Raw genomic sequence first — 24200 nt, forward strand, 5'->3', positions numbered from 1 at the left:
CTACTGGTCGCTAACAGCTACTAGTCGCTAAGAGCTACTGATCGCTAACAGCTACTGGTCGCTAACAGCTACTGGTCGCTAACAGCTACTGATCGCTAACAGCCACTGGTCGCTAACAGCCACTGATCGCTAACAGCCACTGGTCGCTAACAGCTACTGATCGCTAACAGCCACTGGTCGCTAACAGCTACTGGTCGCTAAGAGCTACTGATTGCTAACAGCTACTGGTCGCTAAGAGCTACTGATCGCTAACAGCTACTGGTCGCTAACAGCTACTGATCGCTAACAGCCACTGGTCGCTAACAGCCACTGGTCGCTAACAGCCACTGATCGCTAACAGCCACTGGTCGCTAACAGCTACTGATCGCTAAGAGCTACTGATTGCTAACAGCTACTGGTCGCTAAGAGCTACTGATTGCTAACAGCTACTGGTCGCTAAGAGCTACTGATCGCAAACAGCTACTGATTGCTAACAGCTACTGATTGCTAACAGCTACTGATTGCTAACAGCCGCCGATTGCTAACAGCTACTGATCGCTAACAGCTACTGATCTTAGGCAGGAGTTCATTCACTCAACCAAAGACAACATTGTCACGACATGATATCTGTCTGTCTGTCTGTGTGTGCGCGGGTTTGTTTCTAATACCTTGTAGGGACCATTTTCCTGACATATACTAGTTGTGGGGACCCACTGCTCCTTGTGGGGTACTGAAGCCTGGTCCCCACAAGGGGAAACGCTGTTTTTGGGACAGGGGTCAGATTTAGCACTAAGGTGTGTTTTGGTTAAGGTTAGGGTTAGGTATATAATGGATAGGGGTCAGGGTAACGGTAAGGGTAAGGTTTAGGCTGTAGAAATAAATGGAAGTCAATGGAAAGTCCCAGTAAAGATAGCTGCGCAAACGTGTGTGCGTGCGCGTGTGCGTGTTTGTGTGTGAGCAAAAGTATTAAAAGTTTTGAGAACAAAAGACATGAAATCCTGTTTCAGACTGAAACTGTGTGCTCTTGGATTATGGCAGGAAAATCCCCCCATACATTTGTTTCGGAAGAGCCCACAGAACCAGAAGGACTAGTACCGGCTTTGTTCTGGACTCGGACCTGCAGTTTTACTCTGAAAGCCTCAGACCGGAAGCAGATCTCTGCGGTTCTGTTAAGTGGACGCGCTTCCAGCTGTTCCCTGAGCTTGGACTTTGCTGCCGGACGTGTCGGACCGAACCATGGACCCGCTCTGCGCTCGGCTCTGACCTCCAGCCGGCAGCCGGAGCTCCAGCATGGTGCCGCCGGGAAACGAGTCGTACAGCTGGGCTGAGACTAACCGCACAGCGGGGGAGCCCGGGCCGGAGGTGGTGATCGTGCCGCTGGTGTTCGGACTAATCTTCGTGGTGGGGCTTCTCGGGAACTCCCTGGTGATGCTGGTGATCGGCAGGGTGAAACCCAGCGGAGGCGCGCGCCCGCTCAGCCCCACCAACATCTTCATCGTGAACCTGAGCGTGGCGGACCTCCTCTTCCTCCTCTTCTGCGTCCCGCTCCACGCCACCATCTACTCCCTGCCAGAGTGGGTGTTCGGAGCCTTCCTCTGCAAGTTCGGACACTTCTTCACCACGGCCAGCATGCTGGTCAGCATCCTCACGCTGGTTGCCATGTCCGTGGACCGCTACATCGCCGTGGTGCGCTCCAAGAGCTCTGCGTGCGTCCGCAGCCGCAGGAACGCGCTGGCCGGGCTGTGCGTCATTTGGACCCTGTCCCTGCTGTGTTCGGTGCCGGTGGCGCAGAACTACGTGCTCACCAGCCACTCCAGCGCCCCGAACAAGACCTTCTGCTGGGAGGCCGGGCTGGGGGCGCCGCGGCGCGCCTACAAGGTGTCCATCCTGCTGCTGGGCTTCATCCTGCCGCTGCTGCTCATCTGCTGCTGCTACATCAGGGTCAGTCCAGCTCCAGGCTAATGTTTCACTCCTCATGCCGCCGTAAAACCCGCGTTAATGGCACGAGCAGGGGCCAAAGGCCGCGCGTAAACCTGCTGAGCCGTGCGTAAAGAGCTGCTGCGGGGCGCGCCGCGCACTCACCTGCGCCGGTCCGACAGATGACCAAGAGAAAGATAGCTGGCCAGAGCTTCTGCGAACTGGTTTTTAGGTTCTACAGGAGGAACTGGGTCAGAACAATCCACTGGAGCCGAGGTCTTTAAAGCTTTTGAAATCTCTAAAATCTCCGGTGTTTCAGAAACTTAAAGTTCCAGTAAACAAGTTCAGCTTGTCAGAAATTCCTTCATACAGCAAAAAATGAAAGATAAAATGCTCCAAACAATTATATGTTTTCCTCTATGTTTGAGTATTTTCATGATGTCAAGAGTGAGTTAGGGTTAAAGACCCGCAGCGCTGTTGGGTGGTCCCAGTATGAGGTCTGTCAAGCTGGTCAAAGGTCGGTGAACTGGTGACGTTGATGATGTCGTGACGGTTGGTCCATCAGGTCCGCAGCAGCAGAAACAGTTTGTGGTTCTTCTAGAAAGGAATCTGAACACGGAGTAGAAAGTAACTGAGCACAGATGAGGGACCAGGCGGCTGCTGGAGCTTCTGACAGTTGGTGCAGTTGGAATAAAGACATGAATACATAGACGCCTCGTGCAGCGGGTCGGCCCGCTGCTGCGATACGTCACAGCGTCCGCCATATTGAATGTGGCCTATGCGCCAGTAAGCTAATACAAGGAAATGGACCGAACTTTATAAAGCGTCGTTGTACAAAGTATTTGAAGTTAATACCTGTCGTTGACATATTTTGTCACACATACTAATATATTTGGGAATTAAGAAACTAAAGACAATATTTCAAACTTTTTGATGTGATTATTTAATTGTTTAAAGAGCATAGTGTTTATATTTGGTACAGCTGATTCTGATCAATCCTTTTTATACCCACATTGATGAAGACACACACACGAGTGTATTCATGAACATAAAAACAGACAAAAAGTGAAAGAAAAAAGTATACATTAACATGTGGATTTTTTTATACTGCCAACACCGGGCAGGTTCAGTCTGCTGCTCCAACTGTCCAGGTGAAGAATTAATATAGTAAGTATATAAAGTTTTGACATACTTTAAGTCAGACTAATCCTGAGTATACTTCAAGTTGGCTTAGGATTAGTTCACTTGAAGAGTTATTTTGGAACAACTAATTATGTGCTTAGTGTAATAGTAATTAAATTGTAGAAAATCACAATTTAAAGTGTACTAAGTGTACCATTATATCAATCAATCAATCAAATTTTATTTGTATAGCACATTTCAGCAGCAAGGCATTTCAAAGAGCTTTACTTCATATCAAACACAGAAACACAAAGCAATATAGAATCAATAATCAAAACATGACATTAAGTCAAGTTCCATCAATAAATTTGTAATTGATTACGTTTCAAATACAATCCTAAACAGGTGGGTTTTTAGTCAAGATTTAAAAGAAGTCATTGTTTCAGCTGTTTTACAGTTTTCTGGAAGTTTATTCCAGATTTGTGGTGCATAGATGCTGAAAGCTGCTTCTCCTCGTTTGGTTCTGGGGATGCAGAGCAGAACCAGAACCAGAACCTGAGAGGTCTGGAAGGTTGATACAACAACAGCAGATCTTTAATGTATTGTGGTGCTAAGCCGTTCAGTGATTTATAAACTAACAACAGCATTTTAAAGTCTATTCTTTGAGCTACAGGGAGCCAGTGGAGGGACTTTAAAACTGGTGTTATGTGCTCTATCTTCCTGATCTTAGGAAGGAGAAATGTCACTTTGTCTGGAGTAAAACTGAAATTAAAACAAAACTCAGTCCTTGGTGAAACATTTTTCACATTTCCTCTAAAGTGTACCTGTTGTTCTATTGTGCTAATTTTCATAAGAATATTGTCTGTAAACTTTTAATATATTGACAATTTCCATAATTCTGTGATAGCATATTAGCAATGTACTCTTGAAAAATGGTAATATATTGAAAGCACAAAGTTATGAGTTTCACCTGTAAAGTGTGTTAATGGATCCTTCTGTGTTCTGATGTGTTGCTGCAGTGAAGCATTAATGTACAAAGCAGAACAATAAAAGACAATAAGTAACTAAAAAGTTACTTCATTAGCAATTATAATAAACCAAAGGTGTAACTGTAGCAAACTGTAATAATCACACTACTAATATATAAAATATGTAATGCCAATATACTCAGAAGACATTCTAAATATATAATCACAAAATAGTACACTTAAGATATTCTAATCAAGCACATTTATATTACATAAGAGCCATACACTTAAAGTATACTAAGTATAACTTTAGTTGTTCCAAAGAAGCATATAATGTCCTCACTAAAACCAGTGAGGATCTGCAGAACATTCCCATTCACTGCACTTTACAGAAACCTACACAACAGAACAACAGAGCAGTTAAACAGAGAAAACTCTTGTATTTTAAAGAGTACAGAAAAATGACAAAGAAAAAAAACGTAGAATTTTAAGACGTTTTGGACTCGATATGTATGAGACATCATCAGAACTGAAGATGATTGGGACCGAATGCCTGGAGTGGAAAAACATTTCTGGGTGTTTAATTTACCTGTTTATGTTAGAAGTAGAAAAAATAGTCAGTAAAATCATAGAATCAGTTGATGTTCATTAACTATGAACCTGTTTTAAGTGAGACAAACTACTTTAGTCTAATAATTTTCAAATGAAATCATGTTTATTAAGCACTTAGTGTTGGAAACACAGCAGGTTCTGCTGTTAAACTGTAACCAGCTGCTCAGTAAAAATCTAAATCCTTCCACCATGAAGACGATGTGGAGCTTCATCCTCAGAGCTGGTTGGTGATCTGGTGGAGCCAGAGCCTCTGCTGAGACAGAAAGTCTTTAGGTTTTCTAATCCCTCTTTCATCTTCATCTGCTTAGACTGAAAAAATATGTTGAAGATAAAACAATGATGAAGGAGTTATAACAGCCTCACAATATCAAAGTGTCTTTGTCAAACTGAGCTTAATTAAAACCAGGTTAAGTTTATGAAGAAAACTAGATCAAGTCGCAACAAACAGCCTCCATACAGTTAGAACATGAAGCTGAATGATTGTTATAGTAAGAATCATAAAAGTCACAATAAAATTGATAAAGTAATTATTTCTGAAACCAACGTAACTTTGTCTATATCTTTACTGTTTATAATTAGCATTTTGAAGCAAACTTACCACCAGCTAGCAACACGTTAGCAGCCTTCGTCCCTTCGGCTCTTTTCGTGATCCACATTTCATTTCCATCGGTTCTTGTCCTGTTGTGTTGTCGTCTAACTTGGACTAGGACGTCACCAGCTTTAATTTACCAAAACTACTAACTGTTATCAAGGCCCTCTTTACTTTAAAGGCAATATTATGCGAATAAAAATGGCAAATTTGAACAGCCTCTGTTATCGTCATGGCTTTTCTTTTTTTCATGCTCTTTTCAAACAAACTAAAGGTGTGCAATACCGCCACCATCTGGTCTGGAGTGTGAACTGGAGTTCAGTAATGGGCTCTTTGCACCTCAGCTTCCGCGTTCGGGGAAAAGCGGCTCAATCTTTTCCGATCTATTGAAAAAGGCTCTTTCCACTGGGTGTTTGCAGGGCTTGTCCAAGGTAACAATTAATGATGAACATCGATCCGAAACCCCGACAATAAGCTGGAGAAAGGTTTTAAGATGTTCGCCTCGTTATACACAGATACAAAGGTGAGTTTTACTTTCTTTAAACTTTGTGGCTAACATTAGCTTTAGCTTATGCTAGACATTTTTCTTGTAAAAATGTGCTATTTAAGTATCTAAACATTTTTCATCCATTCTAACGGACAATGTTTTTACCTTGTGTTCAAGTATATTACGTGGTTTATTGTCGTTAGTGTCAGAGACCAAGTAACGGGGATTTTACGGTTCAGGCTTTTTGCTTCTGAAGCCTGAGGAACAACAAGCCCATAGCTTAACAGTAGAGCAGCTCTGGTGTCAGAGTTCTAGTTCAGTTGACGGTTCAGGTTCAGTTGTTGCTTTTAGAAAAATATGGCCGTGTTCCTTAAGGTCTCCGTGTTACTTCGCTTTATTAGTTTTGCATGTTCTTGTGAAGCAGGACGGTGTTTACAGCAGTGTGTACAGGCGGATCAGTTGTTCTGCTGTCTGGCTCTGGTCTGCTCTCGGGTTCCCATAAACTCTTTCAGGCTGAATACAGAAGTGATTCCATGGAAATAACACAGGAGGCTCCTTTACCTTCTGCTTTAGGCTGAAGAAGTTGATCCGGAGTGAAGTGAAGGCTGTAAACTTTGCTGTGTGGTGTTAGCTTTAACTGGTAGCAACAATATTTACAAGCCACCGTCTTCTTAATTCAGGATCGCTTGGAAATCCATGAAAACTTAAAAGTCCATTATATTAGGAAGGCAGCAATGTTCATAGTATTGTTTTATTTGCGTCTGAAATAAGACATTGTCTTTTCTAGCTGTCATGGTAACTCAAAGCGGAAAAAAGAGAGCCGCATTTGCGCATGCGGTTGTGACGTCATCGCGGCAGGTGCAAAGAGCCCATTGTGAGGATTTGGTTTCTCTGTGTGTTAATTTAGGTTTCTGTGTTTTTTGAGTGTTGTCCCGTCTACCTGTGACTGCTCCCAGCTGTGTCTCGTGTTCCCTGATTACTCTCTGTGTATTTAAATCCAGCTGTGTCTCTTGTTTCCTGTCGGTCCTCGTCTATCCAGATGTTATTTGTGTTTCCTGTCAGTTGATACCAGTGTGTGAGTCTTTGCCGCTGCTCACCTTTGCTGCCTGGATTATTTGTGTTTATTACCATTAAATCATCATTTACTCTTCATACCTGGGTCCACTGCGTCTACCTCACCACCACACATCATGACACTAAAAGATAGATCTTACATCATACATCTGAAAATGGATTGGGTAAAAATAGCTTCTGTGTTTTTGTTAAACTGAAAACAATAGATCAGATTCAGAGAAATGTAAGTGAAGATATCTGCTACATTTGGTGTTAAGGACGGGTATTGTTTGTTCTGTCACTAAACTGTCAATGTTTGATATTTTGAGGCATGAACACACAGGGGCGCCGCCAGGAATCTTGGGCCCCATGACACAAAATCAGATTGGGCCCCCCCTGTGCAATTACTGTTACAGTTTCTGTTACATCTAAAACTGTGTGGACTGGCTGCAGTCCAGACAGGAGGCTGTTTTTTATTATCATTTTATAAAGATTGTTTGAATTTCTGTTAGCAACAAATATATTGTTTTTGTTGTGTAATTCTGAAAAGAGCAAAGACAGAGAAATCCCTATAGATTCACTGGAATGATGCTAACTAGCTTTTCATTGGATACAATGTTGCTCACCTTTTTCACTGGGACAGGGGTTAAAGGTTATGCTGGTATCGGGGTTAGAGCTGCTGCTGACCGACTCACCTGTTGTCAAGTGTGGTAAACGGTACAGGGACAAGATAAATATATGAATATCTTGGTATTTCTTTTCCTTAATTCATTAAATGGTATGGAGGCCAACAGTAGTCTGTAGCTAAGCTAACTATGCTAAATGGTTGATAATCTCACAGTCTTCTCCTCTCTTGGAGAAAAACTGTTACAAATTGATACTCTTGTATTTTTCTCTGTCTTATCTCTCTTTTTTTTTAAACTTGCCTTTATTAATTTTCTAGGCAGCATAGAAACTGCCACAGTGTCTTCTACTGACTGCTGCTAAAAAACGTCAAGCGCTCCAAGCAGGAACGAACCATTTAGCATATACGGGGGGAGTTCAGTGCAAATATGAATGTGTGCTTTTTGTTCTGGGAGGGGCAACGTTTAATTTTTACTGCTAAAACCAATTTTAAAAAACCACAATAACAGTAATTGACAGGACCCCGAGTTTTTTTTCTATTTCTGTAAAAAACTTTTTTTTTTTGGTGGGGGGGCCCTGTGGTCAAGGGCCCTTAGAATGGTCATCACTTTTCCCCCTGTACTGTGAACACATTATACTTTATTAAACAGCGTTACATCAAGTTCCACTATAAGGATTGTTATTTTTTTATTCTTTGCCATTTTAACAAAATAGTAAAAGATTTTTAAGGAACCTAAAAAGGCACTTTATTAGCCTAAAGTATACACTGAGGTGTCATTTAAAACTTACTGAAATTTTAGTATATTTAATATTTACTTTTAAAGTAAGACTTAAGTGAATTTTAAAAAAATTCTATTTTGATATATTTTAAAATATACACAATGTATTTAAAAGCATATTATTTCATTGGTACACTTGAGCAAATAAATTATATTTAAGTGTGTTTAAAGTTATAATGTCAAAATTGGTAAAAGCGCGCCGTTAGTATACTTTGTATATATTTATATGTAGTACACTTAATACTTAGTATACTTAAAATGTACTTAGATAAATGTAAGTATGTTTGAAATATACTAAAGTGTTTTTTTTCATCTGGGTGGGAGCAGACCAGTGACTTCTGAGACGTCCTGGTGGACACAGACAAAAGACAAATTATCTAACGGTGTAATAGAAAATTAAATGGTGACTCCTTCACATTTTGGAAAAACATACATTTTGAACAAATAGGGGCATTGACTTGAGCATCTTTACAACATAGTTAAACATCGACATTTTGAAACAGAAGACTGGAGAAAAACAGTCGGTGCTGATCCTGACTGACCTCTAAAACCCTCTGGTCATCAGCTTTCTCTTGTTAATAAAACTACACAGTATGAAAGTTAGCTAAGCTAACAAAATTATAACCAGAGTGGTTTCTTTGGCCCAGTTATTTACCTGGGAAATATTTCTTGGTTGTTTAGAAGCTAGATTCTAGCCGCAAAGCCAAGAAATTCTGCTCATAAAATTACATTATTTTCTTTAATACTTACCTGTGAAATGAAATGCTAATGGGTCCAGTTTATCCAGTTTTTACTGTTAAACGATTGAAACAAGAACATGAAGTATGGAGCTCCCATCGCTCTACTGCCACATTCAAAATGGCGGCGACGTAACATTGGGCTCAGCGTCCAGTGAGATTAAAGATGACTGGTCCAGAGGTTGGTTCCTGTCTCCTTCCTATCAGCAGCTGGCCAGTAGGGGGCGCTACACAACCTGACTTCATGCTGCCTGATGGATCTACTGATAGTCTATTGATCAGCATCGTTCAGCTCACGTCTGTCTCACAGATATGAATACGTTGACGCCTGCTACTGGTTCCCACTGGTTGGGAACCAGTAGGGAACCAGATGGGAACCAATAGAGAACTTGTAGGGAACCAGTTGGGAACCAATAGGGAACCAGTTGGGAACTAGATGGGAAAAAATCTGGTTTTTCCCAGATTCAGCTGCAGAACAGAAAACGACATCAAGCCTTCCTGTTTACTAACTAAATAAATATTTCCGCCTGAAGCCGGTTGATGTCGGCTGACAGAACCATCATATTGGTCTCCAAGGCAACAAGCTGTTTTGTAACAATCCTGCTAATTAAGGTGAAAATCTGGATATGAACTGAATAATTTTTTGAAGCTTTCAGGTGTTGTGAAGAAGGTTCTGGAAACAAATTTGCCCTCTGCCAGACCAGAACCTCCGACCCAAAGCTTTGCTGACTGATCCCAGGTCTGCTGTCTGTCTTCCAGGTTTTGTGCCACCTGCATAAAAAGATGAAGAACATGTCCAAGAGGTCCAAGCTGTCCAAACGAAAGGTGAACTACTCTTCCTATACCTCCTCCCTCTCTTCCTCCTCAGGTCAGTGATTCCTCCCAGTGAGAAGAAACGTTGATGGAAGGAATCAGTTCATCAGAGTTCAGAGTTCTTCTGGGTTTGTCATCTGGGCTAGTGATGAAGAGGAGGCTGATGATGATGATGAGCTTCTACCGTTAAGACATTTGATCTCAACACCTCTGCAGGGTTTTGGGTCCAAGCCGGTCCGGTTTAGACACAGTGCTACCAGCAGTACCATATCCAGTCAGGTCTCGGTCCAGGTACTGGTTGTGGTCCCGGCCCGGCTGGCAGGCGACAGAGAGCAGGCGTCCTGCAGCAGCAGAACCGGGTCGTTTACAGGTTCTGCTGCGCGGTGCTGCGGAGGAACAAAGGCTGCTGGGTAAATATTTAGACAGTGTCTAAGAATAGAGGAGGTTCCTCTGAAGTCTTGGCACAGATTCGCCCAGAGCGGCGGGCCGGGCTGGGTTCGGTCCGGTTTCTGGAACAACCTGGTTCTGCTTTATGGATCTGCTCAGACTGATAAGAGGCGTTATTAAATCTGCTGAGTCACCAGAACAAAACATGAAGTCATAAAGCAGATTTGTTAAGGAATCCCTTAAGGAGAAATGATGAGCTGCAGGAAACGGCTCTGACCCAGAGATCTGGTGACCCAAACCATCACTACACCGGACCAGCAGGCCAGAACAAAACCTTTCACATGGACCATCCGGTCTGCAGGTAGTTGAACTTTCCCACTCAGAAAAAATTTCCTGTCAGAAAGATAAACTGGATTAATCAGGTTTCGGCTGCTGAGTTCAGAGAACCGGAACCAACGAAACAATCAGTAGATTGGTTCTGTTCACCAACAGCGTCTGAGAAATGCAGAGAGAGATGGGAAAAGTAGAACGGATGGTTGGATGGTGGATGGATGAATGATGGGTTGTTGGATGATGGGTGGTTGGATGATGGATGGTTGGATGATGGGCGGTTGGATAATGGATGATGGATGGTTGGATGATGGGCAGTTGGATGATGGATGGTTGGATGATGGGCGGTTGGATGATGGATGATGGATGGTTGGATGGTGGATGGATGAATGATGGGCAGTTGGATGATGGGCGGTTGGATGATGGATGGTTGGATGGTGGATGGATGAATGATGGGTTGTTGGATGATGGGCGGTTGGATGATGGATGGTTGGATGATGGGCGGTTGGATAATGGATGGTTGGATGATGGGTGGTTGGATGATGGATGATGGATGGTAGGATGATGGATGGTTGGATGATGGGCGGTTGGATGATGGATGATGGATGGTTGGATGGTGGATGGATGAATGATGGCCATTGGATGATGGGCGGTTGGATGATGGGCAGTTGGATGATGGATGGTTGGATGATGGATGGTTGGATGATGGGCGGTTGGATGATGGATGGTTGGATGATGGATGGTTGGATGATGGATGGTTGGATGATGGGCAGTTGGATGATGGATGGTTGGATGATGGATGGTTGGATGATGGGCGGTTGGATGATGGGCAGTTGGATGATGGATGGTTGGATGATGGGCGGTTGGATGATGGATGGTTGGATGATGGATGGTTGGATGATGGATGGTTGGATGATGGATGGTTGGATGATGGATGGTTGGATGATGGGCGGTTGGATGATGGGCGGTTGGATGATGGGCAGTTGGATGATGGATGGTTGGATGATGGATGGTTGGATGATGGGCGGTTGGATGATGGATGGTTGGATGATGGATGGTTGGATGATGGGCGGTTGGATGATGGATGGTTGGATGATGGATGGTTGGATGATGGATGGTTGGATGATGGGCGGTTGGATGATGGATGGTTGGATGATGGATGGTTGGATGATGGATGGTTGGATGACCTTCATATCTTCTGCTTCTTTTTCTCTCCTGTAAATGGAAACTGCAGTTTAAAAGCTTTTCCCTGTTTGGTTGATTTAATCCTTGTGCTGATATTCATCAGGTTTATGAACTGCTTGGTGCGTCAGGCTGTTCTGAATGCTCCACCATTGGGTTGGACCCGTCTTCGGTTACATTATTGTTTATTGGGTTGGACCCGTCTTTGGTTACATTATTGTTTATTGGGTTGGACCCGTCTTTGGTTACATTATTGTTTATTGGGTTGGACCCGTCTTTGGTTACATTATTGTTTATTGGGTCGGACCCGTCTTTGGTTACATTATTGTTTATTGGGTTGGACCCGTCTTTGGTTACATTATTGTTTATTGGGTTGGACCCGTCTTCGGCTGCATTATTGTTTATTGGGTTGGACCCGTCTTCGGCTGCATTATTGTTTATTGGGTCGGACCCGTCTTTGGTTACATTATTGTTTATTGGGTTGGACCCGTCTTTGGTTACATTATTGTTTATTGGGTTGGACCCGTCTTTGGTTACATTATTGTTTATTGGGTTGGACCCGTCTTCGGCTACATTAGTCTGTAAGGATCAGCTTCCTATTGCAGATGTTTAATGATTGGCTCTTCACAACCTCACAGGAACATTTGTGTGGAAACCTGTTTGACAGAAGACAGGATGTTTCTAGACAGCTTGTGAAAGACGAGCAGGAACATTAGCGGTTTGGGTCTGGAGGGAGCTGAGGATATATTTAGAAACAGGAGTGGGGTTTATGATGAAGAGCATATTTTATGGAGGACATATGGATGGATGAAGGAGAACCTGGCAACATATGTTCAACATCATAGAAAGCTTAGAAGCTGCTGGTAGAGACGTTAATGCAGCACAGCGATCTGGACCCGGTCAGATTCAGACCAAAGAGGAGGGAGATTCTCTCCTGACCCGCCGCTAGACAGGAAGGGTTAGGAAAGACTGATAGCTAATCTCTATCTAGCTGGCTGCTGTGAAAGAAGCTACTTCATTTGTCTTTATTCATAAACTACAGTTGAGCTAAAACAGACGCATACGTTCAGTAAACTAGAGGAATCAAACATGGGCAGAAATCCCAGAAGGGTCCAGAGGTTTGCGCCACCACAATCTTGAAAAAGTCTAGAATTGGCCACCCAAAGAAATTATAGAAGAAAGGTTTGCATTTAAACAATATCAACATGAAAACGCAAAAGATACAAAGAGCAAAATAAATCTGCTATTTATCTAAGAAAAAAATAAGAATTAATTTTTAGGTTAGAACAATGGTTCAGTCCAAAGTGTAGGAGGAGCAACAGCAGGAACGGTACTGGCTCCGTTAGAGCCACTGAAGAGAGGAGCTAGCTGCTAGCTGTTAGCTGCTAGCTGTTAGCTGCTAGCTGTTAGCTGCTAGCTGTTAGCTGCTAGCTGTTAGCTGCTAGCTGTTAGTTGCTAGCTGTGGCTCTGCAGCACAAATAAAAAGTAAATACTTAAAACAAAAGACATGTAAACATTTGATTTGCTTTCACTGCTCAATAAGAAGAAACACATTAACAATAATCAGACTGCAGTTTGTTAATTTATTACTTTGGCTGAATTATGATAAACTGCCTTATTAGCAAAACTGCTACACTGCTTTCATAGACTTCAGCTTTTTTTGTCAAACATCTCATTTATATTTAGCTCTTTAACTTTTAGTTAATTAGAGTTTGAAACGGGAGGGAGGAGCTGAGGAAGTGGACCAGCTCAGAGTGGGAGCCCAGAACAGATAGAAAAAAACTAAAAGTTATAACTTTATTTCTCACTCTCTTCAACGTAGAGCCTGTAAAACCACAAAATAAAATCGGAATATTTTTCCATATAAAGCACAGTGATTTAAGTGTTAGTTTAACTTATATTCCCCAGATATTCATTTCTATCTACTTTTTAGTTCTCATCCATCCAGGATATGGCAAAACTAAAAAGGGTTAAAAATAAAGCAACTTAACAAGTTATAATTTCAATATCCCATAACTTGTATTGGGAGAGATTTCAATTAATCAATGTTTATGATGAATATTATTAAGAGCAGTTACTCATTAAAGCTTTTTTATTTAGAGCCTTAAATGTTTGTAAAGGTGAAGCAGAGATTAGATCAGACAGAACAAAACTTGAATAAAAGCAACATTTGAATTTTAGTTTTACTTCTCAATAATTTGCTTACTGAGAATAAAACATGTTTGTGCATTATCAGTCATTTTTGTTCCTGCAACTTGAATGTGGTTTAAAAAGTTTTTGAACCACATTTTACTTTACATTTCTATGTAACTTTGCCGACCCCAAAAAATTGCTCTTAAGAAACTTTCCTGCTTATGTTTCCCCCAATAATGAGATGAGATTTACGCCCTTGGAATCAAACCTTTCTTTTAAAAGCTCAGCAGCTTCCTCCTCTGGCGTTTACCTTCGCTGATGGGCTAGTGGTCTTTAGCTCCATCATGTCATAAACTCAGAAAAAGTCTCAAATAAATTCAGTCTGACATCATCTGATGTAGCAGCTCAGGAGGAGCGCGGTTATCTTCCAGATGAGGAAAAATTGCAAATATTTGACATGTTGATGAGATCATGAACACACCATAGCCCAGCATGCGGTGATGGGAAGAGCGGTAGAAAAGTTTGTGTGTATAGAAACAGTGAAAGTGTAGAAGATGGAGGCAGGAGGAGCGTTAAAGAGCCGGCCTGTTGCAGCTCCAGTTATTTATAGAGCTGCTTTAAACCAACCAGCAGAGAAACAGCAGATAAGCTTCAGTTTGTTTCCAACTGAAGGCCGTTCTGGAAAACCATCCATAACAGGAGCAGCAGCCGCGTCATCATCCAGCAACAGGAAAACCAGGATCACTGGAAAAACTCCGGACAAAACCAGAGGCAGGCTGGCTGTGGATTAGAAAAGGAGATCTGTGATCAGGTCACTGGCCCCTGGGGGCCCCGATAGAGCCCTTCAGAGCATCATCAGGGCCCCTGCAGGGCCTCATCAGGGCCTCATTGGACAAGTCCTACTCTCTGTGGTTTTTGTTTGATCCACTCCACCCCCCAGTCACTCAGACACTCTGGTTCTGGTTCTGGTTCTGCTGAAATGTTCTTCCTGTAAAACGAGTTTCTCGTTTCCACTGTCGCCAGCTGGTTGCTATGGGAGAGTCAATCACTGTGTTTCCATTGACCATCAAATTTATCAGTCGAATTCCAAAAATGAATTTGTTTAGTGAAAACGTGGCAATTTTGAATCATCTCGATTTTTGATGAAAAGATCTGATGAGGCCAATTTTCAGCCGTATGAAAATTGCTGCTTTTCACAGAATTTCAACAGAGACCCTTTTCTGCAGCAGCTTATTGCTGACCTGGGCAGTACCAGCTGCCTCCACCAGAGGTCTCACAGCGTCGCAGTTCCTCGCTCATTGCTTGTCATTGGAAATGTTGAATCCATAATTCTGCAGTGAAATCAACTAAGGTTTCCCAGAATGTTTGCATGTCAAGCATGAAGCCTCAAGACACTGGATAGGATTCAGTTTGGTGATATGAACCAGATATTTAAGCATAAACTACAGTTCAAAGTAATTTAACGGATGAACTGGAAGGAGTCCGAGAATCTGGTTTCCCAGCAGAATCCTGTTCTGGAACTGGACCTTCCCTCCACCCCTCACTGGTTTGAATGTTTCTGTCTGGTGGTGTTAAACTGGTTTGTGTTCCCTGTGGTTCCTCTCCAGACGGTCCAGACCATCCTCCTGGTCGTCACGGGCTTCACCATCTGCTGGATGCCGCACCACATCATCGTCATGTGGGTGGAGTTCGGCACCTACCCGCTGAACGACGCCACCTTTGCGCTCCGCATCGTGTCCCACTGCCTGTCCTACGGGAACTCCTGCATCAACCCCATCCTCTACGCCTTCCTGTCCGAGAACTTCCGCAAAGCCTGCCGCCAGGTGTTCTCCCGCCACCTGCTCTATGCGCCGCCGGCCAACGGGAGAGTGGTTCGATTCCGCATGGACAACTTTTCCACCACACACTCCAGCACCAACATCTGAAGGAGAAACTGGAGGTCCTGCCGGTCACATGACCAGGGAGGCTGCAGGTGATTGGCTGCTTTGGTCGAGAACCGGACTCAGCAGGATCCCAGCGTTCAGGAGCCATGAGCAGAAAGAACTGATTGATTTTGTGCTTTCATTATCTTGGAGAGAATTTTCACAAACTGAACAATTATTTTATTTGAATGTGTAAAGTTTCTCAGCTTCCTCCTGGACTCCAACTGAGCCAAGCCAAGTCAGCGGTTTTGGTTCTAATTATTAGCACATTAAAATAAATACATCACATGAATGCTGCCATGTTAGCACAGAGACTTAAATAAAGTTTCTGAAGAAGAATGGATTTTCAGTCTGTCTGCAAGATATTTGATGGTTCAGATCCAAATCTCAAACCCAGACCGTGAGGCCAGAAACATCTGGATCCTGATGCAGATGTTTTGTGGAGACCTGGTGGCTCCAGGTTTCTATCCCATAATGTTCCACTTTCTGTCTCTTGTCATTCTACCAGTTCAGGGAAGCCGATTCCAGAGTTCAGAGTTCATCCAGCGGTTTCTGCCTTCAGGCCTCTGGGGTGGATCCAGATGTTTCACAGCTACAGAAGTTTTTCTCTCTGGTCCTGACAGGTAAAACGTACCTGCAGGCTCTGCTGGTTGGTTCCAGACCCCGGAGTCTGCTCGGCTCGCTGCAGGTCCCAAACCATCGAAACTGCTGGGAAATCTGGTCCAAGCCACGCTGGTCTCATCACAGGACATCGGTCCAATGCCCCTTTTCCACCAGTCCAGCTTGGTTCGACTCGGCCCGGCTCGGCTCGCTTCCAGAGCTTTTCCACCGGCTTTTTAGACCCCTACTGGTTTGGTGGGTGACGCAAGCTTCACTCCAGTTCACTGATTGGCTGAGGGCGTGGTCAGATGGTCAGACAGAGCAGCAAAGAGAAGAAAAATGAAGACGCAACGTTTCAACTCGCTGCAACACGGAAGTGATGAAGATACAAACACCGACCCAGATGCAGCTAACGCCGCCACCGCTGCTCTCCAGCCAGGTGAGCAGTTTGTAGATATATCTGTCTGCTTTTTAATATATTTAAAGTTGCCTACATACAGTCATGGAAGACATTTGAAACACAAAGTATTTTTATTGCTCAAACACATTTTCTGAAGATACTCAGTTTCACATTCCTCACTTCTAAATAATGTCAATATTGTTCAGCATTTTGCCTTCATTTGGTTTTTTTGTTTTATCTTGAATCTATGAGCTTCGATTGTTTCTCATTTTGCTGTTATTGCATCGGAGTTTCCCCCATTGTGATAATAAAACATGTTATATGATATTCAGTTATTAAATGGTTATGAATTATTAATTGTAGAGGACATAAAACCAATAAACCTAAAGAAAACGATAGCAGTATTTTATACCTGTGCTGTACGTCTGCATAGGTAAAAAACTTACAACTAATTACGTTTTGTCTTTAATTAATGCAACTATTCCAGTTATTTATAATTGTTCAGGTCTGGATGGTAAAAAAGTATTTGCATATATATAAAGTAACATGTCTGTTTTTAATAATTCCTTCTGTGTTTGTAACTCCCACATTAGTAACTCTGTTATTTATCTACATTTATGTGCTGCAAGCTCTAACATCTGATTACTTTTCCCAGAGAACAGAAGAGGAGGAACATGGCTGACATGATGGAGAACGATGAGGAGAACCGTCAGAACAACAACTGGATCTCCTTCAGGAGGAAGCAGCTACCAGCTGATGGCAGAGCTCCATGAAGAGCCGAGGCAAATAAAAGAAGAAAATAAATGCTGTTTTCTCTCAGTGAACAAAGTCTCTTTTTTATAATCTCTCCTCACATTATTGTACAAACTGTAGTTTGTTTGGCATCAAGGTCCTAATACAATCCTCCCAAAACGAGAGTGAAAATAACATTATGTTGTAGAAATATGTCATTGACACATTATTAATACATTATTCAGCAAACCAAACATTTTCACATTATTATCAGGGCTGCTATTAACAAAAACCCAAAATACAAGTCATGTTCATTTCTACTTTCTACATCATCTTTCTATCCACTCTGTTTATCTGTCTGCCTGGAGAATCTTCAACGTAAGAAAGAGAGAAAATGTGTCCAAAACCTGGAACCTTAATTAGTGATAAATAAGACTAAGAGTTTAAACTTTTAATTCTTAGAGACTAAAAAGTGGAAACATGAAGGTTTGATTAAAACTAGAACCAGTCAGATTAGAAGGAATACAGTTTTATTTGTTCTCAGTGTAACTTGGACATCAGATGAATCATAATTAAACATATTGAAGTGAAAAACAACAGATTGTTAATGCACTTCAACTCTAAGAACATCAGACACATTTTAAATTAGAAATGTTTCATCAGCACATGGAGCTCATGTGGTTCCTGCTCCAGAAGCTGAAGGTCTCTGGACATCCTGGAGGTAAAAACCGACCGGCGGTCAGGAAGACGGACACTGATGAGATCCTCCAACTCAGAGGCTGCAGGAAGAACCGCGATGGTCTGCAGTTCACCAACATCTGAAAACACATTGGGAATGAATTCTGACACTATTACGTTATTTGCAACACCCTGGCTAACATTAGCTCATGTATATTCGGCACTATTACAAGTTTTATAGAAGTTTAATAAAAAAATCATCGTTAGCTCACCTGCACCGTCTGAACCACCTGCTTTCCTCCCTGCAAGGTGGAGATCAGCTGTCTTCTTCCTCTTCCTCCTTCTCTTCTTCCTCCTCGTCTTCCTCCTCCTCCTTCTCTTCCTCCTCCTCCTCTTCCTCCTTCTCTTCCTTCTCCTACGTTTCCTCCTCCTCCTCTTCCTCCTCCTCCTCCTCTTCCTCCTCCTCGTCCTCCTTCTCTTCCTCCTCCTCGTCCTCCTTCTCTTCCTCCTCCTCCGTTTCCTCCTCCTCCTCTTTCTCTTCCTCCTCCTTCTCTTCCTCCTCTTCCTCCTCCTCTTCCTCCTCCGTTTCCTCCTCCTCCTCTTCCTCTTCCTCCTCCTCCTTCTCTTCTTCCTCCTCGTCTTCCTCCTCCTTCTCTTCCTCCTCCTCCTCTTCCTCCTTCTCTTCCTCCTCCTCCGTTTCCTCCTCCTCCTCTTTCTCTTCCTCCTCCTCCGTTTCCTCCTCCTCCTCCTCTTCCTCCTCCTCTTCGTCTTCCTCCTTCTCTTCCTCCTCCTCCGTTTCCTCTTCCTCCTCCTCTTCCTCGCTGTCGTGTTTTTATGAAAAATGCGCTGAGTCGAACTGTATCATCGTTATCAGTTTATTCCCGGATCACCAAACATCCAGCCAGACTTCAATGCCACAATCAGCCTCACCTGGACTACTTAAGCCTGTCGCTCCATGACGTCACCACAGGTGGCCATTTGTAGTCTTAACTATGCATAACATTAACACCACATCTCCCCTCTCTAGAATCAATGGGTAGACTACCATTGATTCAACAGACCTTAGAGGATTATTCTGCCTCTATAGCTGGAAGGTCTGTTTCTACCTAGAGCTAGAAGAAAAAGCTACAATAAATAGAAATATATATTTAAATTTTTAGCATAACATTTACATCAATCATTTTATTTCCCTTAGCTACAAATTCAGTCTATCTGGTTTCACAACCCGTCTCCCAAACCTGGTTCTAGGAGTAGGTGAAAGTTCAGGAAAGCTCTGCTGTGAAGATTCCTCAGAACTCGGTGGAACTTGTTCTGCACCAACATCACCTTCCGGTACTTCTGGCTCTGTCGAAGGCTCCATGGTAACCAAATGACGACGATTTCGCCTAATCAATCCATGGGGTCCTTCCACAATGTATGACCGTGGAGTAGAATGACTGGTAACCACTGCTCCGCTTGTGCCTTGATCTTTAATCCACACGCCTTGTCCTGGAGTAAGTTTACTAAGAACTCTTGCTCTGTGGCGTGAATCATATCTCTCTGCATCCTTTATCCTTCTCTCCTTTTCTTTTTGAGCAATGAACTTACTTTCTGGAAGAACTGGCCTCAACAAAGATGGAAGTGTTGGCACAGTCGTGCGAAGCCTTCTTCCCATAAGGAGCTCCGCCGGACTGTACCCACTCCAAAGTGGGGTTGCTCGGTAGGCGAGTAAGGCTAGATAGGGATCAGCTGCTTTCTTCAACAAGTTCTTTATGGTTTTAACTGCACGTTCAGCTTCCCCATTACTTTGTGGATATCTTGGGCTACTTGTAATATGGCTAAACCCATATAACTTAGCAAATGTAGCAAAAGCAGCACAGGAAAACTGAGGACCATTATCTGTGATCATTACTTCTGGAATGCCGTGACGTGCAAACACAGATTTCAGGTGAGGAATCACATCTGCTGATCTTGTGGGACTTAATTGAGCAATTTCCACAAATCTTGATGCATAATCCACAACCAGAATATAATTTTTCCCTTGCAAAGTAAACAGATCGGCCCCAAGTTTTTGCCATGGTCTGTCCGGATACTGTGATGGCATCAATGGCTCTGTGGGATTCTCTCTCTCTCTGTTGCAGGTGTGGCATTTTAGAACCAGTTCTTTTAGCTGCTGGCCCAGTCCAGGCCACCACACTGACTGCTGTGCACGTTCTCTGCATTTCACCACTCCCTGATGTCCCTCATGTAATTTCATGAGCACATCATTTCTCATAGTTGAAGGAATAACAAGTCTGTCTCCTCTTAACAAAAGACCATCCTTCACCGTAAGAAATGCCTTTTCAGCCCAATACAGTCTGAGTGCTGGTTCACTGTTGTAGTGTGTAGGCCATCCTTCCTCACACAGCTGCATCACACGGGCACATATACTATCCCTCGTCAGCTCCTGTCTCAGCTCCTCAAGGTAGCCAGTGCTTGCAGGCAGGTGTTGGATCACATTATCTACATAAATATTTGAATCTTCAACCAACTTTGCTTCAGTTGTTGATAAATTTTCTACTATAGGAGCACGTGACAGCGTATCAGCTGTCCACAGATGTTTCCCTGGCACATATGAGATGGAATAAGAATATCTCAAGAGACGCATTCTAAAACGCTGAATACGTGGTGGAAGATCATCCAACATCTGGGAACCCAAAAGACTCAGAAGTGGTTTATGATCTGTCTCCATTTGGAAATGTTTGCCAACGAGATAATTACTGAATCTTTCACAAGCCCAAGTAAGACTTAAAGCTTCTTTTTCCACTTGTGCATATCTCTGCTCAGTCTGAGTTAGAGATCGTGACACGTATGCAACAGGTCTCCACTCCTGACCCCACTTTTGGAGCAGCACACTCCCCAGACCATAAGCTGACGCATCTGCTGAAACCTTACATTCTCGGTTAGTATCGTACATGGCTAATACTGGCGGGGATGAAAGCAAATCTTTCAGTTCTTGAAATGCTCTAGCTTGATCAACTCCCCATATCCAACAGTTTTTCTTTGACAAGAGATCCCTCAAAGGCTTGTCTCGCTCTGCCAACTTTGGAATAAACCTCCCCAGCTGGTTAACCATTCCAAGGAAACTTCTTAGTTCACTCACATTTCTTGGTTCTTTCATCTTTCTCACAGCTTCTGTTTTATTTGGATCAGGACTAACTCCATTAACAGAAATAATATGGCCCAAAAATGTTACACTCTGCTTTGAAAGATCACATTTATCAATGTTCAGTGTAATACCGGCTTCTTGAATCTTTCCAAGAACGGTATACAGACGAGCATCATGCTCCTCCTGTGTTCGCCCCCACACCAACACATCATCCATGTGGCAAACTACACCCTCTAATCCCTCCGTAACCTCCGTTACCATTCTGTTCTGGAAATGCTCAGGGGCAGAAGCTATACCGAAGGGTAGCCGTTTAAAATAATAACGACCAAAAGGTGTAATAAAAGTTGTATATTTTGCAGTATCTTCAGTTAAAGGGATCTGCCAGAACCCCATATTAGCATCTAATTTACTGAAAATGTTAGCTCCTGCTAACTTACCGAGTGTTTCATCTACAGAGGGAAGAATATACTTCTCTCTGCACACAGACTCATTCAGCTTGGTGAGGTCAACACATATGCGTACAGCCCCTGTCTTTTTAGGAACAACCACCATTCCTGAGCACCAATCAGTTGGCTCCTCAACTCTGCTAATCACCCCCAAACTTTCCATACGGGACAGTTCTTGCTTGACTTTGTCCATCAAAGGAAGTGGAATCCTTCTGGGCGTCTTTAATGAAAATGGTTGAGCTCCTGGTTTCAGTTTGATGGCATAAGGCTGTTTCACTTCTCCCAAACCACTGCATAGCTTTGGATAGCTAGTTTTTAATGTTACAGCAGTTATCTCATTTAATCTAGCTACAAGCTCCAGCTTCTGAATGGCTGGTCTACCCAAAAGTGCCGTTTGCAGGTGTCTCATAATATACACACTTTCTTGTATCTCTTTTTCTCCCTTTTTCATTAACATCTCAGCAACCCCCACAATATCCAGTGCATTTCTCCCTGGTCCTAACAGCTGCCTGGTAGCTTTTTTCAGGGGGGGGGGACTCTTGTCTCTATAGATGTCTCTGTACATGGCGTATGGCAGGACCGTAACATCAGCACCAGTGTCAATCTTGAATGAGATGTTTCTTTTATTTATTTCAACATCCACCCTCCAAGGCTCATCTCCCTTGGTAATACTGCCTAAAAACAAAGAGTCATCTTCTTCGACAGCATGTACAGTCTTGAGCGTCCTACACACTCTCTTATAATGTCCCTTTTTCCCACATAAATGACAGTTTTCCCCATTTGCCGGACAATCACGTTTGGGATGGGATGGAGAGCAGCCACACTTATAATATTGAGAAATCTCCCTTTTATTATTTGTAGTAGTGTGCAACTTAGGTTGGTATTTAGCCTTGGCATGCTTAACACTGCTTTTGTACACCCTGTCGACAGATTTTCCATTTTCTGTCTCCGATCTGATGCCACTACGCAGACAGGATTGCTGCCGTTTCACCTCTTCACTTTGTCTCGCCGAATTAATGGCCTTTTCCAGTGTCAAATCTGGGTCGAGCTGCATACGCTCTAGAATTCAAGTTACTTGCCAAACGAAACCGTTCGAATCGCCGTATCCACTTGGCCCACTCCTGCGGCTTCGTGAAGTCGAAAGATTCCGGCGGCTGGATGCTGAACGTTGCACATGGACCAGCAGAAGCGACTCCCTGTACGTTGTCATCAGCCATGTCTCCGGTAGAATTGCAGCCTCCGATGATTTACACTACAGCACTCCTGACACCATGTCGTGTTTTTATGAAAAATGCGCTGAGTCGAACTGTATCATCGTTATCAGTTTATTCCCGGATCACCAAACATCCAGCCAGACTTCAATGCCACAATCAGCCTCACCTGGACTACTTAAGCCTGTCGCTCCATGACGTCACCACAGGTGGCCATTTGTAGTCTTAATTATACATAACATTAACACCACACTCGCCACATCACAGTTTTCCTCCCACCGCGCATTTTCTTGAAGTTCCAGAAAAATCACAATCGGCTATAAAACAATAGCTCAGCTCTCTCTTCTTCTTTTGTCTCAAAAAAACAACAACTGGCGTTAGGAAACACAGCACATGGCACCTGGAGGCAGAGCGCTATACCCCCCACCGCCAGGGGGCGGCACTCTGCTACAGAGCCGAGACGGCCGGTGGAAAAGCGGTAAAGCCGAAGTAAAGCCGAGCCGAACCGAGCCGAGCTGCTGAAGTAGAGCCGGTGGAAAACGGGCACAAATGTCTAGTCCAAGTATTCCACAGTGCTGCTCTGCTGCTCCTAATAATAATAATAATAATAATACATTTTATTTGTAGGCACCTTTCTTGACACTCAAGGTCACCGTCCATAATTTGACATTAAAACAAACACAATACCCTAAAACCCTGGGAACTGCTTTGGAAGTTAGAAATATTTTATAGTTGATGCAATATGAGATGGGAAGAGATGGTGATGATGACGATGATGATGATGTTGCCATGCTTAATGACCGGATGATGTCATTGATTACATCACTGGGTTCTACCAATTAGAGGGTTTTTTGCGTATTTTGTTTCTTTTCTTTAACTTTTGGAGTTTTTTGTCCTTTATTACCTGATTTGTTTTGCAGACTATTTAATGAAGTAAAGTAAATTCGATTAATAATCTTTTTCTTGTTTAGATTTTGTTTGGTTTGATTGTGGTCTAGTCCAATCAAGTGCAGGTGTGTTGCCAAGTGACTATCAGAACAGTGAGTCCTCAGTCGGAGCCAAACGTTGTAATAAACGTCCTCAGAAGAATCTGAAAGCGCTGGCTGACCCTTTGACCTCACTACTTCCCAAGTGGTGGCAGCGGTGGATCCAGGCCGACAGGTGACAGCAATGCAATAATTCACTCGCACAGAAAACGTGTCGACTTCCTGCGACCTCCCAGTATCAAACTGGTTCCAGTAGCAGAGTCGCATCCAGCTGTGGTTCCGGTCCGGAAGAAATAATTATGCATGGACTGGGAACAAACTGGGAACAAACTGGGAATGGACTGGGAATCTGCAACAGAAGGAGCCAGATTAAAGATACCAGGAAG

General features: G+C 43.2%; 1 protein-coding gene and 1 long non-coding RNA gene across 2 annotated transcripts; one reads left to right on the top strand and one right to left on the bottom strand.

Moving 5' to 3' along the window:
- The first annotated feature begins 988 nt into the window (after window positions 1-988).
- On the top strand, window positions 989-17453 carry LOC116722514 (galanin receptor type 1-like). Its single transcript, XM_032566661.1, has 4 exons — window positions 989-1920; window positions 9627-9692; window positions 15320-16673; window positions 17290-17453. The coding sequence occupies exons 1-3, from the start codon at window positions 1270-1272 to the stop codon at window positions 15635-15637; spliced, it is 1035 nt and encodes a 344-aa protein (XP_032422552.1). The 5' UTR covers window positions 989-1269; the 3' UTR covers window positions 15638-16673; window positions 17290-17453.
- LOC116722515 (uncharacterized) lies at window positions 17431-18397 on the bottom strand. Its single transcript, XR_004339772.1, has 3 exons — window positions 18317-18397; window positions 17774-18184; window positions 17431-17537 (listed from the first exon to the last, which is right to left on the bottom strand). It is a non-coding gene; the product is annotated as an uncharacterized LOC116722515 (long non-coding RNA).
- Between the last annotated feature and the right edge of the window lie 5803 nt (window positions 18398-24200).

The sequence above is a fragment of the Xiphophorus hellerii genome, chromosome 7, assembly GCF_003331165.1.
Source record: "Xiphophorus hellerii strain 12219 chromosome 7, Xiphophorus_hellerii-4.1, whole genome shotgun sequence".
In the NCBI taxonomy this organism is placed as follows: domain Eukaryota; kingdom Metazoa; phylum Chordata; class Actinopteri; order Cyprinodontiformes; family Poeciliidae; genus Xiphophorus; species Xiphophorus hellerii.